The 15642-nt window shown below is 47.3% G+C and overlaps 1 protein-coding gene across 1 annotated transcript in view; it reads right to left on the bottom strand.

Annotated features, from left to right (window-relative positions):
- SLC25A20 (solute carrier family 25 member 20) overlaps positions 1–15642 on the bottom strand; it is a 157916-nt gene that overhangs the window by 45894 nt on the left and 96380 nt on the right. The window contains exon 4 of the mRNA XM_085624354.1: positions 15142–15232. Within this exon, the coding sequence (XP_085480480.1) occupies positions 15142–15232 (91 nt within the window). The remainder of the gene's footprint in view (positions 1–15141; positions 15233–15642) is intronic.

Below are 15642 nucleotides of genomic sequence, written 5' to 3'. Positions count from 1 at the left end.
AGCGCAACATCGCTCGCAAGCGTTTGTGCTCCCTACTTCAGGATATTAGGAGACTGGAGCATTCTTTTAACACATCCAACTCAAAAGCTGTTCTTGATGCCCTTATAAGAGCAAAATTACAATTTATTAAGGAATCAATTGAGAATGCCTCATTGTATTTACTGAAATCTAGCGCAAAATATTATGGTGGGAAAAATAAGGCAGCCAATTATTTGAAAACCAAACAACAAATTGAATACTGATTCTATTTATGATGATCACTATCTTAAAATTCAAAGATACGGAAATTTTGAATGAATTCGCACTATTTTATAAATCATTATACACTTCTGAAACAAATCCTACCAGCCACATACTATCATCCTTCTTTTCAACCATCAAAAATCCCAGCAGAATTTTCCCCATCTATTATCCTTAGAAACAGATTAACACAACAAGAACTCTTGGCTGCACTCCAACACTTAAAAAAAGATAAGGCACCTGGACCAGATGGATTCACTGTTGAATTTTATCTCCATTTCTCTAAATTATTATTGCCTAAATTATACCTTTTGATCAATTCCTTTACTTCTTTGGGGAAATCGGAGGGCTCTTTCTCAGATGCTCATATATACCTAATTCCCAAAGAAGGCAAAGATTGAAATATTGTAAAAATTATAGACCCATATCACTTGTCAATATAGATTACAAGATTTTTTCTAAGGCACTAGCCTTGCGCTTAGACCCTATTTAATCAACTATATTGGGCAAGGAGCAGTCTGGTTTCGTGAAAGGGCGAGTTATTAGTGATAATACAAGATGGATGCTGAGAAGGCAATACCTATTTTACACTCTCAAATGGTTTGGCTTTGGCCCTAAGTTCACATCCCTAATCTCACTTTTATATTCCAATCCACACGCTGCGGTTTGTGCCAATGGTCTCATATCTTTTTTTAGTCTTGGTAGAGGAGTGCGTCAAGGCTGTCCCTTATCCCCTTTTCTTTTTAAATTAGCCCTTGAACCCTTTCTCTCAAAAATTCGTCAAAATGCACAAATACATGGTTTTCAGACCCCTAATACTAATGTCAAACTTGCAGCGTACGGCGGTGATATTTTGATTTTCATTTCCAACCCTAATGAGTCAATTCCTGCCTTTCTAAAGGAAGTTCAAGCCTTTTCACTGATCTCAGGGCATGAACTGAATAGCGATAAGTGTGAAATCTTACCTCTGACTAAATTCACTTTTAAAGCTGATTTCGTCTCAACCAATTTTACTTGGAAGTCCTCCCATATCAAATATCTAGGTTTTAATTTCACGCCCACAATAAAAGACACAATAAATTTATGTATGTAAATTTATGTATGAATAACTGTATTAAAAAAAAAAAAAAAAACCTACTACTAAATGGCACCCCCTTTACCTTTCCTGGTGGGGCCGTTTAGACACTATAAAAATGATGCTTTCCCCTATAATTTTATATACCATTTCCAATATTCCGGTCCCCATTTCTACTAACCTATTAAAATCTGTTAATTCAGTATGGTCTTCCTTTTTATGGAACAAAAAACCCCATATGTCTATTTCCAAGTTAACACGTCCTAAAGCTGAAGGAGAAGTTAATTTTCCCAATTTCCCTGCTTATCAAAAAGCATTCTTATTACGACAGGCCTCATACTGGTTGCTTGACTCCACTGCAGATTGTCCTTTATGGACATCAGTTGAAAGTTCGCTTTTATTCCCTTTCAAGAGTACCTCTCTTTTTCTCGTAAACCCCAAACATTATCTACTCCCCTATTTAAGCTCACTTCCAAACTTCTTTGCCCTTTATACCCTTTAATTTATGACACGCTTGACTCTTTTTTAGCCTCAACCATTTGGCATAATAAAACCTTATTAATAAATAATAAGCCCTTTTATTGGAAAACATGGAGGCAACATGGTTTGATTTGGGTCCACCAATTATTTTCAGACAATGAATTTGTTTCTTTTTCTTTGCTTCGGCAGTTTTATAATTTGCCTGCCTCTCTTATTTCTAAATATTATATTCTCCGTAACACGGTGCTTGACATATACACTCAACTTGCTAGCAACTCTGCCAATTCTCCAACTAACGCCTTGCCTACTGGTTTGGCAACTCTTATACGCAGCAAACCTAAAGCATCCACTTAATATACCTTTCTTCAGTCTACAGGTATACCAAGAAAAATTGAAATTGCTTGGGAGGAAGATTTTAATGTAGTATGGTCCCTACCAATGTGGAACAAGATTTGGACTAAAATACGCAAAACCTCAAGAACAGCTAGTTTAACACGAACACTGTTTTACATCTATAACAGGCTTTTTCTATCTCCACACACCTTTAAATAAAGGATTCTCCACTGTACAGGATAAGTGTTGGTCTTGCACGTCTCTTGATGCCACTGTTTCATATGCTTTTTTCGAATTCACCTGTACATAAGTTCTGGAAACAGGTTTGGTCTCAAATCAACTTAATTTTTGGCACCAATATCCCATTCTTTGTAAAAGACATTTTCTTGGGAAGCCTCTCACCAATTTGGGATAATTGTGAAATTAATATCAAAATTGTCGTTTATTAATAGAAGTTGCTTTTCAGCAGATAACAAGAAATTGGAGAGATTTCGCGAAAATTTCTTACAAAGCTTGGTGGTATGATGTTTGTCACAATCATAGATTGGATACATTCCTCATTTTTCCTTTACAAATGGCTATGAAACGACTTCAGTTATGGTCACCTGTCACAACCTTCTTTGATAATTGTGCATTGCAACATTCTTCGCCAAACCCGTCTCAGCAGGAAGTACTTAAACTCCCATAATTTTTATTGATGTTCTTCTAATTTCTATATAAATATGCGCTATGTCATTTCTGATTTTCTTTTGCTGTGATTTTATCTTTTATCCTCATTTGTGTATTTATGCTGGAATACATCTGTGATGTATTGTTTCATGACTGATAGTATGTACTGTATATTGCCACATTTTTGCCTTTTAATTAAATTTTCTTCTGAACTAAAAAAGGGTTAATCCTATGAGTTTTACATTTGGTATCACAGAGGAAAACTCTACAAAACACTTTCTTCGGAGTGTTAGCGTGTGGGAAACAGAAGCTTTCATAATCAATAAAGGAATAGATAAATCTTATGTTGAGGAAAAAAAACTAAAAACTGCTGGCTTGTCATAAGTGGTGTTAAGAGTCACCACTGCATTTGCTATGACCAGCTTGCACTAGAACTCCTCCATGGGTTGGGCGGTAAGGAATCTATAACTAATCTATGTCTCTTACAGATATATCATTACCAAAGGTAAGTAACTTGTTCATCTGAAAGAGACAATTAGTTATAGATTTCCTTACCTTAGAATAGATACCAACACCAGAGGTGGATCTGCGAACTAAGTTCACACCAAAAAGTCCTGGAGAACAGAATGGCCAAAAAAGCGGTCTCTCCGGACTTGGCTGTCCAGGCAGTAGTGTTTCGTTAACGTGTGCAGAGATGCCCACGTAGCTGCCTGACAGATGTCATTGAGAGGAACTCCCAGTCCCAAAGCAGTGGTAGTTGCCGTCGCCCTGGTGGTATTGGCACGCAGTCCCATTGTAGGCTCTTTCTTTGCCAAAGAATAGCAAGCTTTAATGCACAAAACGACCCACCTAGAGATGGTCCGTTTGTGCACAGCCCGACCGGTCTTGGCGCCCACGTAGCCAACGAAGAGCTGGTCATCCACCCGGAATTGCTAGGTGCGATAAAAATAAAAGGAAAGTGCACATTTTGGATCCGGACGGTGGAGCCTCTCTTCTTCCTCAGAAGGAGGCGGAAAGAAGCTGGGCAAAGTGATGGTTTGACCAATGTGAAAAGAAGTCACCACCTTGGGAAGAAAGGAAGGTCTGGTTCTGAGGACGACCTTGTCCGGATGAACAGCCAGAAAAGGAGGCTTTGAAGAAAGAGCTTGGAGCTCACTCAACCGGTGAGCAGAGGTGATGGCAACCAGAAAAGCAGTCTTCAATGTACGAAGTCTGAGACGACAGTTATAAAGCGGCTCAAACGGAGCACACATAGGTTAAGTAAGAACCAAGTTCAAGTTCCACTGAGGAATTACGAAGGGAACAGGAGGAAAGAGAGGAGTAATGCCCTTAAGAAAGTGATTTACAATAGGGGATTTGAAAAGAGAAGGCTATCAGTAAGCCTAAGAAAGGCTGAAATGGCTGAGAGATAGCCCTTAAAAGTGCCCAGGGCAGAGCCCTGCTGTGCCAAAGAAAGAAGGAACAAAAGAACCTTTGAAAGAAGGGCGAAAAGGGGATCCACAGTCTTGGCACCATGCCACAGATTTGTTCCATCTGCCGGCGTATACCGTCTTAGTGGAGGGATGCCTGGCTGCCAAGATAACGTCCCAGACTTCAGGAGGAAGGTCAAAGGCAGTCAACTGAAGCCGCTCAAGCTCCACGCAAGAAGGTGGGATCTGGACAGGTTCAGGTGGTGGACCATCCCCTGCTGCTGCTGCGACAGAAGATACAACCAAAGAGGCAGTCTGATCAGAGGATCGATGGCCATGTGTAACAGCTCGGGATACCAGATTCTTCGTGCCCAATCCAGTGCTAGAAGAAAGACTTGGGCCCGGTCATGCTTGATCTTATTCAGAACTCTGGGCAGAAGTGGTATAGGCGGAAAGGTGTATAGAAGACCGCAACTCCACTCGTGACGAAAAGCGTCCCCTAGCGAGTGGTGCTATGGGAAATTCCAACGTGCAGATTTGCTGACATTGTGCGTTCTTTTCGGTGGCGAATATATCTAACCAATGTTCTCTCCACTGCTGAAAGAGACCTTGCACCACCTCTGAGTGAAGACACCATTCGTGATCCATCATGCACATGCAGCTGAGTTCGTTCGCCCTGGCGTTCAGTAAACCTGCCAGGTGTTGAACCACCAGGGATATGCCCTGATGTTCCAGCCATGTCCAGAGAAGGAGAGCCTCTTGGCATAGGGTCCACGACCCCACCCTGTGTTGTTTGTTGCAGTACCACATGGCAGTGGTGTTGCCGGTCAATATCTGCACTTATCTTCCCTGGACAGATGGAAAGAATGCTTTGAGTGCAAGATGAATCGCCCGGAGCACCAGAAGGTTGATGTGGAGCTCGGACTCCGCCGGAGACCAGAGGCCTCTGATCTCCACCTCCTCCATGTGACCGCCCCATCCCAGAAGTGATGCATCGGTCACCACTGTGAAATCTGGTTGGGGAAGGGAGAGGGATTTGCCATTGCCTCAATCCTGATTCGTTAGCCACTACTACAGTTGGCTGCAGTGCCCTACGAGATCTGGACACAATCTGAGAAATTCCCCTGGTGCTGTGCCCACTGGAAATTCAGGTCCCACTGCAGAGCCCGCATATACCACCTGGCATGATCCACCAGCACGATTCAGGAGGCCATGAGGCCCAGGAGTCACAGGGTCATTCTGACCGAAACCCGGAATAGAGGCTGAAAGATCGGAATTATAGCCCCGAATATCCCTGACTCGCTGCTCGGGAGGATAGACTTGTAGGAAGGTGGATATCTGACTATGGTTACCCCCCAACTTTTTGCCTAGTGTCTAGCTGGTTTTTCGACTTAGTTGGCCTGAGATCCTGCCATTCAGGGTCTCGGGCTGTCTGCTCTCTCTGTAAAATGGACTCCATGTACCCTAGGTACATAACCAATTAGTAAGGATCACCTTATTGGACCCTGTACAGTGTACCCTAGGTACCCAGGGCATAGGTGTACCCTAGGCCTCCCAGGGGCTGCAGCATGTATTATGCCACCCCTGGTCTGGCCTTCCAATCAGACACAACTGGCTGATCACTCAGCTGGGGCAAGGTCGTGTAATCACCCCTTGCTTAGATATAGTATGCCTATATCTGCCCTTATATATAGACACGTGTACCTATCAGTCACTCCTATGGCAGGCCTTAACAATCCTGGAGGCAGAGTGCTTGGTAACATGTGAGATGGTGCTCTAGCATGAGCTGAGCCTGTCTGCAGCTTTCGGAACCATGTCCTTATAGCTGTTCTATGATATAGCCTACCATATACTCTTAAAGTGCCTTATTATCTTAAACGGTTATGGTAACTATGGTTTGGCTTTATCAAAACATGTCGTGTAAGGTGTCTAACACTCGGGAATAATACCCCCATGCCATTTCTGGACATGAGAATATTATTCCCCCCTTCTAGAGGGAAAGACATGTTAAAATCATACTTCAACTGTTAGCCTCTGACCAAAGCCTCAGCATCACAAAATGGATGCTGCTGCCACGACACAAGTCTGACCTCCTGCAGCTGGGAGTGATCCCAGCCAGGGAGGCCTGGACAATAGGTTTCCTGCTTGGGGAGGTGCTAGCACCTCTCCAGACAGCCTTTAGTGTATTGGGGCAGGGTGGGCTGAAAGGAATGAGACATGCCTGGGGCACACAAGGTGATCCTTGCATAGTCCAGTTCAAACCGGCGCTGGGGCACTCCAGCCCCAGCTCTGGCGCGAAACTGGACAAAGGGAAGTGGGTGTAACCACCCCCTCCCAGGTCCCACCCATAAGGCGTGACCTAGCAGGTATCCCAGCCCCCCAGATTAGTATAAGAGTGGGAGTTGGGCCTCAAGACTTTAGATTATCCCGAACCTGCAAAACTGAACAGAAACTCTGGACCTTCGACATTCGACGAAAGAAGAAGACTGAAGAATCTCCCTTGTAGCCAAGGAGTGGGTACCCTGTGCAAACAGGCACCATCAAGAGACTACCCTTTGCTTTGTGAAACGTTCGACGAGGAACCGACTGCAGAGCCCGACCAGAGCCTTGATTTCCAGACTTCTCCGACCCTCATCCACATCTGCAGCAGAGCTGAGATCCGTGGAGGCGACGAGCGACCGGCTACCTGGGAAAAGTGGCTAGTAACTTACAGCGCAGCTTCTGAGGTACCCTCGAAGTTGTGCACCGGGGATTGAGAAGCCCCAACCCCAAGCACCAACTGCACCGAAGATCAGCCCCCCACACTCCACGAGTCCTGCGTGGGGCCCTTCAGCATTTTCCTGCTTGCCGCGTCTGTCCGGTTGCTTGCCCGCTGGCTAGTGGCCTCTGTGACGACGCTCCCTGAAATCTTCTGCGCTGGTTTGGCTCCTCCAGACTGGCTCCCGCTTCTCTGCGAAGAAGAAGCACCCCAGACCTTCCTGGTCTGCACCAGAAGCAAGTCCCTTGTTCTTCGTGGGTTCCGCTTGCCAAGGCTTGGTGAGTCCTAGTCCAACTTCGACGCCGCCGACAGCAAGAGCCTTCGTGGGACAGCTCGCCTCCTGGTCCTGGTCGTCCTCGACGCTTCCTGGTCCTCCTGGCTGCAGCGACAAGCTTCACCTTCACCTGCAACTCTTCACGACATCGCCTGGTTCCTTCCTGGTTCCACGTGGTCACTGGCTAGTGACCTTGACTCTGTCCCCTCTGCTTGCAGGTTTCTTCTCTTCTTGATCCCAGCCTTGGGATCCACCGGACACTCTCCCCTGACTGCCTGTCAGCATCTTTCTTCAGGCATCCATAGGAGTCGACGACGAAAACGACGCATCTTCACCCCTATGCACCCGCAGCCTGTGGGCTAGGTAACTTGGGTACTCCGGTGCTCATCAGGATAGTGACTATCCTAGTGTCTAGTTTTCAAGTCTCAACTTCCTAGCTACTCCGGAAGTGTCCTAAATCTATCTATTTCTAAACTGTAACATTGCTATTGACTTTTACGCATTACGCGTGAGTGTTTCCACTCTGCACACGAATCCCGTGGGCCTCCCACTTCCTAACTAACGCTAGTGTAGTGTAGCCCCAGCGATTCCCTAGGCCTAGGCCTATTCTATTTCCGTGACAGTGGTTCTTATACCACTTATTTAGTATATGGTTTGCGTGGCCCCTAGGGCCTAACTGTATTACTTACCTGTGTGACTTACTGTATGCATTAATAAGACTGTGTTGTACTTACCTCTAAACTCATAAAGAGTGCTGAGGGTTTGCTTAGAATAAATACACTTTATTTTATATATATATCTGTTGTGGTGTCCTTTCATTTGGTATTCAAGGGATTATATATGGTATCACAGCTGGCTTCACATGCCATTCAGAGTTTAGCCTAAGACTGCTCTTGTCCATGCTACCACTAGGATAGCTGGTCTATAAGGTTGACTTTACAACCAATCACCATAAGGGTATTTGGACTGATATAAGGTGTACACTATAACTAGTGACATCATACATCAGGCCAACTTCTCACAAGACTCAAAACTGTGTTGTGTCCAGAACCGCTCCAATGAAGAGGAGCTTCTGAGAGGGAGTAAGGTGTGACTTCGGCACGTTGATCGAGAACCCCAGCGAATGCAGGAGGTCTGCCGTAGTCTGGAGGTGGGAGACAGTAGCCTGGGGTGAGCCCGCCTTCAACAACCAGTCGTCGAGATAGGGGAAGACTGGAACCCCTGATCTGCGCAGATGAGCTGCAACCACCACCATCACTTTCCTGAACACTCAAGAGGCGCTGGTAAGGCCAAAGGGAAGCACGGTAAACTGAAAGTGCTCGTGGCCTACCGTAGGTAACGCCGGTGGGCCGGCAGGACGGGGATGTGAAAGTAAGCGTCCTGCAAGTCCAATGCTACCATTCAGTCTCCAGAGTCGAGGGCAGACAGGACCTGAGCCAGTTTCAACATTTTTAACTTCTCCTTCTGGAGGAAGCAGTTGACGTTTCTGAGATCCAAGATAGAACGCAGGCCTTTGTCCTTCTTGGGCACCAGAAAGTAATGGGAATAGCAACCACGACCTACTTCTGGGGCAGGAACTCTTAACTTCCTGTTGGAGAAGGGCCAGGTGATCCTCCGACATGCGATGGTACTGAGGTGGCATGGATGGAGGGGAAGTCTTGAAGGGGAGGGAGTAGCCCCTTTGGACTATCTGCAAAACCCACCTGTCGGACGTGATGGTGCGCCAGTGGGGGAGGTGATGGTGAATCCTGCCGCCCACCGGTGATTGGTGGCCTTGAAAGGTCAGACCAGTAGGGCATGGAGGCTGCTGCCGAGGGGGGGGGGGGGGGGGGGGTGGGGGGGGTGGTGGTGGTGGTGGACTGGCCCGCTCGCTGGCTGCCAGACCCACGACGGTGGTTCCCCCGTCCCTGGCCATGCAGGGGTTGAACAGCTTGCGCCGGCCTGTGGCTCTGGGTGGAACATGGTGGGGCACCCATTCCGTAGTCACAAAAGGGGCGAAAAGCAGGCTGCGCAGGGCGAGTAGTGGGGAGGCCCAAGGACTTGGCCGTAGCCCGAGAGTCCTTGAAACGCTCTAGTGCATTTTCTGCATTGTCACCGGACAGGCGACGGCCATCAAAAGGCATGTCCATAAGGGTAGCTTGGACATCCCCAGAAAAGCCAGTCGACCTCAGCCAGGCGTAGCATCGAAGGGCTACAGATGTGGAAATCATCCTACCTAGCGAATCGGCGGTGTCCAGTCCACAGAGTATGGTAAACTTGGCTGCATCTTGCTCTTCGGCAACTGCACAGGAGAGTACGGCCTGGGCCTCCTCTGGGAACTGGAGCAGCAGCTGCGCCACTGTATCCCAACTGAGAGGGTATTACAGACATGCAGTATTTACCGACAGCAGTCCCAAGCTGGAGGAAAAAACATCATCTTCCCATGATGGTCCAGCTTTTTGGATTCCCTATCAGGTGGCGCGTTAGGGAATGCGCCTTTGGATGTGGAGACTTGGACCACAAAGCTCTCAGGGGTGGGGTGTTGGAAGAGGAAAGTGGGGTCGTCCGGAGCCAGGCGGTGTCGGGCAATCATCCTCTCCACAGGAGAACCTGTATTGGGCCTGACCAGGTGCCCAAAAGGATGTCAGTAAAGGCTTCATTAAAACTACAGCAGGGGCTCCAAAGAGCCTGCTGCCGGTTGAAGGACCTCTGTCAGGAGGTTAGTCCTGACCGCCACCGTAGGAAGCTCGAGGTTGAGAGTCTCGGCCGCCCTACGCAACACCACAGCGTAAGACGCGCCCTCCTCCGTAGCCAGGGTGGGAGGAGACAACAAGCCGAGGTCTGGAGAGGTAACCAGACCACTGGCATCCCCCAACTCCTCTCTCCAGTCTGGATCATACTCCAGCTGGTCAGTTAAAGGGTCTCCAGACCCCTCCCAGTCCTCCTCACCCTCTTCTAGTTGCCAATCTGGGCTGAAAGGAACACCAAGGTAGAACGGTGCACAAATGTACACATCGGCACCGGATCCGTTGTCGGTGCGGCTCAGTGTCCTCGTCGGGATGGAGGCCGGGGGTCGATGCCGGCTGGGGGCACAACCAGCATCGGTTGCGGGCATGGTGCCGGTGGATTCAGTGCCCCTTGGATCAGTGCCTGGATCCAAGGGGGCCCTGCGGTGCTGGGGGCTGCCCAAGGATGGCATGCATCGCTTCATAAAAGGCGCAAAGCTGGGTAGGGGTCACTAGGGGTCCCGGGAAGGGAGGGAAACTGAGTCGACCCTTTGGGCTCCGTACGCAGAGCCGAGGGAGGAGCACCACCCGCACCCGACTTGGGATTAAAGCCAACATCCCTCCCCCTTCCCCCACTTTTGTTGACCCCCAGTGTCCCTTTCCTAAGGGAGAACTCACCACCCTCCCCCCTCTAACTAAGGAAACCCTGATATCCATAATACCCCTTGTCAAATCCGGCTCCCCACTAGACCCCTGTCCTGCCCATATTCTCCGCCACATCTTTATCACTTGCCCAGACCCCCCCCCCTTCACCTCCTCAATAGCTCCCTTTCTCAGGGCGTAGTACCGAACCCATTAAAATCTGCGGTTATTGTACCCATCCTGAAAAAGCCGGGCGCGGACCCCTCAATCCCTGCCAATTTCCGCCCCATCTCCCTCCTGCCATTCCTGGCAAAGGTGCGAGCGCCATGTCACCTGTGCTCTGAGCTCTTTTGTGGAGAAGCATGGAGCTCTTGCCTCCCGCCAGGCCGGGTTCCGCCCGCACACTCTACGGAGTCCGTAGTCCTCTAGGTCCTGGACAACCTCAGGGAGGGTATGGCTACTAACCAGCCCCAGGCCCTGGTGCTCCTAGATCTCTCAGCCGCTTTTGACACGGTGGATCATACCATCTTGCTTTCCCGTGTCAAGGCGGCGGGGATCAGGGGCACCGCTCTGGTCTGGCTATCCTCCTTCCTGAGCGACCGCACCCAGGCTGTCCGCCTGGGCGACTTTACTGCGGACGTTCGGAAAGTTCAGTGCGGGGTCCCCCAAGGCTCCTCCCTTTCCCCTCTTCTGTTTAATCTTTATATTGCCCCTCTTATCTTTTCTCTGCAACAAATGGAGGTCGCCGTATTCAATTATGCGGATGACCTCCAGCTTGTTTTTAATCTGTCTTCTTCCCTCTCTTCTGTTCTAAATTTCCAATCTATTATGCTCTATATCCGGGACTGGATGAACCACAACCACTTGAAGCTCAACCCAGACAAGACCGAGCTGGTGTTGACGGGTGGTTCATCCAGCCCCTGGTCTTCTTTATTCTGGCCCCCCTCTCTTGGCCCTTCACCTATCCCTTCTACCTCAGTCAAAACACTAGGCATAAAACTCAACTCTCAACTCACTCTTCACTCTCAGGTTAGTTCTGTGGTTTCTTCTTCTTTCCTATCACTGCGCACTATACGCAGGGTGTCCCGTTTTTTTTCCTTCACTGCCCTCAAACTGATCATCTTGGCCATGGTGGTTTCCCGCCTGGATTACGGCAACGCCCTATATGCAGGTATTCCTGCATATAGCCTACGGCGTTTGCAACAGATTCAAAACCAGGCGGCCCGCCTGGTCTTTAAACTCCCGAAATTTCACCACACTACCCCACTCTTGAAATCTTTGCATTGGCTTCCTGTTCGTGCTCGGGTCCAGTTTAAGCTCGCCTCCATCACCTTTCAGGCTCGACTGGGCTCGGCACCGGCTTTCATCTCTTCTGAGATTACCCCTTACGTTCCCACCAGGGAACTACGCTCATCCACCCAGTCTCTTCTCACTATCCCACGGTACCGGAGAAAGAAATGGGGAGGTTCGAAATTTGCGACCCTTGCCCCGCTCCTCTGGAACTCTCTTCCTCTTGAACTTCGTACCCTCACCCTGTACCCGCAATTTCGGAAACACCTCAAGGCTCATCTGTTCATGAAGTCCTTTAACTAACCCTCCTGTAGTTTGTTTTCGTTTTTCTGCTCCGGTCCTTTGTTAGTTGTAGCGCCAAGAAACCGCTGGTGTATGTGCGCTTTAAAAATAATTTAAATTCAATTCAATTCCCTAGTCGCATCAGCTGACTGACGGGGAGAAGTCGAAGAGCGATGATGCTTCTTCTTGTGCTTCGATTTACCTGACCCCGAGTGCCAAGACTTGGACGAAGAGTGATGGTGGCTCTGCGAGCGGTCCCTCGACCTCCCACATGACCGCGAATGGCGCGGAGCAGACTGCCGGGCCTTGAGAAGCTTTCAGGACCGCTACCGCAAAGACTTCGGATTCATGGTCCGGCAGTCGCAGAAAGACTTGGGGTAGTGGTCGCGCTCCAGGCAAAACAGGCACACGCGGTGCAGATCAGTTACTGACATCAGACGGCTGCAGGAGCCGCAAGCCTTGAACCTGGGCATCACTGATATGCACCAGGAGTCAAAGACTCAAAAACGGTGTTGACGAAAGTCACCCAAAAAGTCAGTCAAAAAGGGACTGGAGGTACCGCTCTCTCTGGATCTGGATCTGCGCTGGCTGGCGCAGAAGAAAGAACGGACATCAGACATCAGCTCGCGAGGGGGCGTAGCTACCGCGACGTCATCCCGGCGACCATGATTCCGACGACACACACAGAGCCGACCGACGCCACCTTTCGACAAGCAGGGGTACTGCAGACTAAAAATTCTCCCGGATCCAGTCTGACGCCTGGGGGTAATTCTAAGGTAAGGAATCTAACTAATTTTCTCTCTCAAATATTTCGTATTGTGGTTCAAGGCGGCGGAACTTTGCTTCTTGATTGGATTCATTCCTTGATGATCTAGTTTCTCCACTATGTAAAGGAGCAGAGCTTGTTTAGTTACTATGTCTGGAGGTTTTTCACACACTTGCTATCCATTTTTGGCCCTTTTATTACGACTCCTTTTCCTTCTGTAGCAATCTTTTACCACTGGCTCCTGCTTGGTGTATGGCAGACTCCTTTTATGCACCAAATTTGTTCTTAGTTCCACATGTATTCTGCCAGCATTCCACTTATAGCTATCCTCTTGGTCATACATTTAGGATATTTTGCATACCTTTGGCCTCTTGCTGTTGTATTGAACTTCCATCTCAGAAAACTCTCTGGCTCTAAAACTTCAGTAATGGTGAGTGGCTCAAATGCTTCAGAGAGCAGTGGCCCTTCCTTTGGATCCAAGAAGAGCACTGAAGCAGGTATATCCTAGACAGTTTAGTTTCAATTAAGATGTCTGGATCTACTGAACAGACTTGTGTGTGTGTGACAATATTACATCAAGTCACGGGCTGTCAGAGGCTGAACTTGTGTAACTGAAGTCTGGATTCTTGGACCTATCTGAAACATGTTACATGATACTTTAAGCAATTACCGCTTCAGCATAAAGGACCAGTCCTACGAATCTAAAAAATGCTGGTGATACACAGATATGGGTCTAGAACCACTTGTAGCTCTTTCCTTCTTGCATCTGAAGGAATCTGGCCACAAACGTTCCCCTTTTGAAGGTTTGACAGCAATCTCCAGATACCGGATAAAAGTATCTAAAGATCTCCATCATACTGGGGATTGAAGTCATAACTGTTTAAGCTTGTGGGCAAACAATTTCCAATGATGAACAGAGTCGACAAAGCTTAAGTATTTTGGTGAAAGACCACTCATTTGTGTGTCTACATCTAACTGTTATGTACGAAAGCTGGGCACATTTTTAATCAAGCCTGTTCTAAAATGACTCCCTGGTCATTGAGATCTTTGACTAGAAGAGTCGCATCCAGCCTTGATAAAAAAACGGCAACAAGAAATTAGATTGGTTTGGTGGTCTCCCTTGCACATTAAAACGTTTGTGTTTTCTGGTTCGAGAAGACGGAAGAGTGTGGCCTCTGTAATGGACCCAGTGCCAGAACTATATTCTTGCTTTTACAAGAGACTGCTTTCGAGAGACTCACCAGAAGGTCCACTGCCTTAGAGGCACCAGAACACAGACCCAGGAAGCAGGGTGCAGGCTCAACTACCAAGATAAAATAACAAACAAAACTGTTAGGGCTGAGTCAGTGCCAACCTCAAAGACTCCAGAACTCACTAGAACATTGGTAAATGATACCTTGTTCCATCAATTGTCTAAACCGTACCATAATAACATTAATAGACACACTGAAAAGGGTCCAGGGGAAAGAGTACACTGCATCTGACCTCTGTCCCATTCCAGAAGCAAAGAGAAACTTCCACATGAATGGGCGGCTTACCACACAGAAATATGGGGGGTGACACTTATACTGCTAATCAATGGATCACCCACAGACAGTCCCAAACTCAGTATGATGACCCTTCTGCAAATCTACACCTTAGCCCTGTCAGTAAGAATGTAGAAAAAACCAAAAAGAATTCTGGAGCCAGCAGGACGGCAAATTAAAGAAGGTAGCTTTCCAAGTCAGTAAATAAATAAACTAGTGCACTTCAGTGACATAAAACAATTTACCCCATTTAATGGAGGACTTGAAACCTGATGAATGAGCTTCCACAAGAGGGATCTTTACAACTAAAGACAAAAGAAAAGACATAGGCATAAGAGACCGCAGAAGAGCTAGAGCATGTTTTTGGGGCAGCAGCCTCTGAAAAGCCAAATTCCCAACAAATGAGGAAGAGACTGGCACAAATTCAGTTGGAGGTCTGGCTTCTGTGAGAAGAAATGAAAATCAGAAACAATGTCCAATGAGTGAATGTCTGGGGCAGACGAAGAACGGGTGTAACATCTGGCATCAATATCACGGAGACGGTAAAAGAAAGACGTGACTAATAAGCAGTCGGTGTAAATCATTGATGGCCAAGCACTGTCTAAATAGTACGTAGGAGCTATGCTTTGGGTAATTTTTAAGACAAACACACACCATGGAAACCATGCGTTACTTTCCATTGAATGGCTCACCTGTAAAAGGCACTTGATCCGTTCCCCGGGAGCCATGATAGCCGTTGTGAAAACACCAGATAACATGCCAGCAGCAAACAGCTGGGGATATCTACAGGCAGAAACAAAATTGATAGGAAGAATCCTCCTTTATTAACAGTAAACTGGGTCTGAAAAAAGTAAGGGACTTTTTTTCATTAACTTGCATTATTTTTTATACCGCTTTGTCAGAAAATGGTTTGAGTCACTTGACAAAGATGAATGAAAATGAGAAAGTATCATAGGTGAAGAAAATAATTCAAACCACTGCAGGCAAAACTCCATGATTTGGTACAATATTCACCCAAAAGGTTAAAAGGATAGAAAAAACTCGAAGCTACCAATCAAACAAACCAGCAAATGTATCAAATGCAAACAGGTCTTATTTTAGAAGCACCAGGTTAATTTTATTACCAATCTGGTTTGGTGGTTTTCACAGAAACGTTTAATATCTGCAGAAGCAGATTTTGTTGCTACCATAAC

This window comes from Triturus cristatus, chromosome 9, assembly GCF_964204655.1.
Source record: "Triturus cristatus chromosome 9, aTriCri1.1, whole genome shotgun sequence".
In the NCBI taxonomy this organism is placed as follows: Eukaryota; Metazoa; Chordata; class Amphibia; order Caudata; family Salamandridae; genus Triturus; species Triturus cristatus.
The sequence above is the reverse complement of the archived record's forward strand: the minus strand, read 5'-3'. Positions and strand labels throughout refer to the sequence as shown.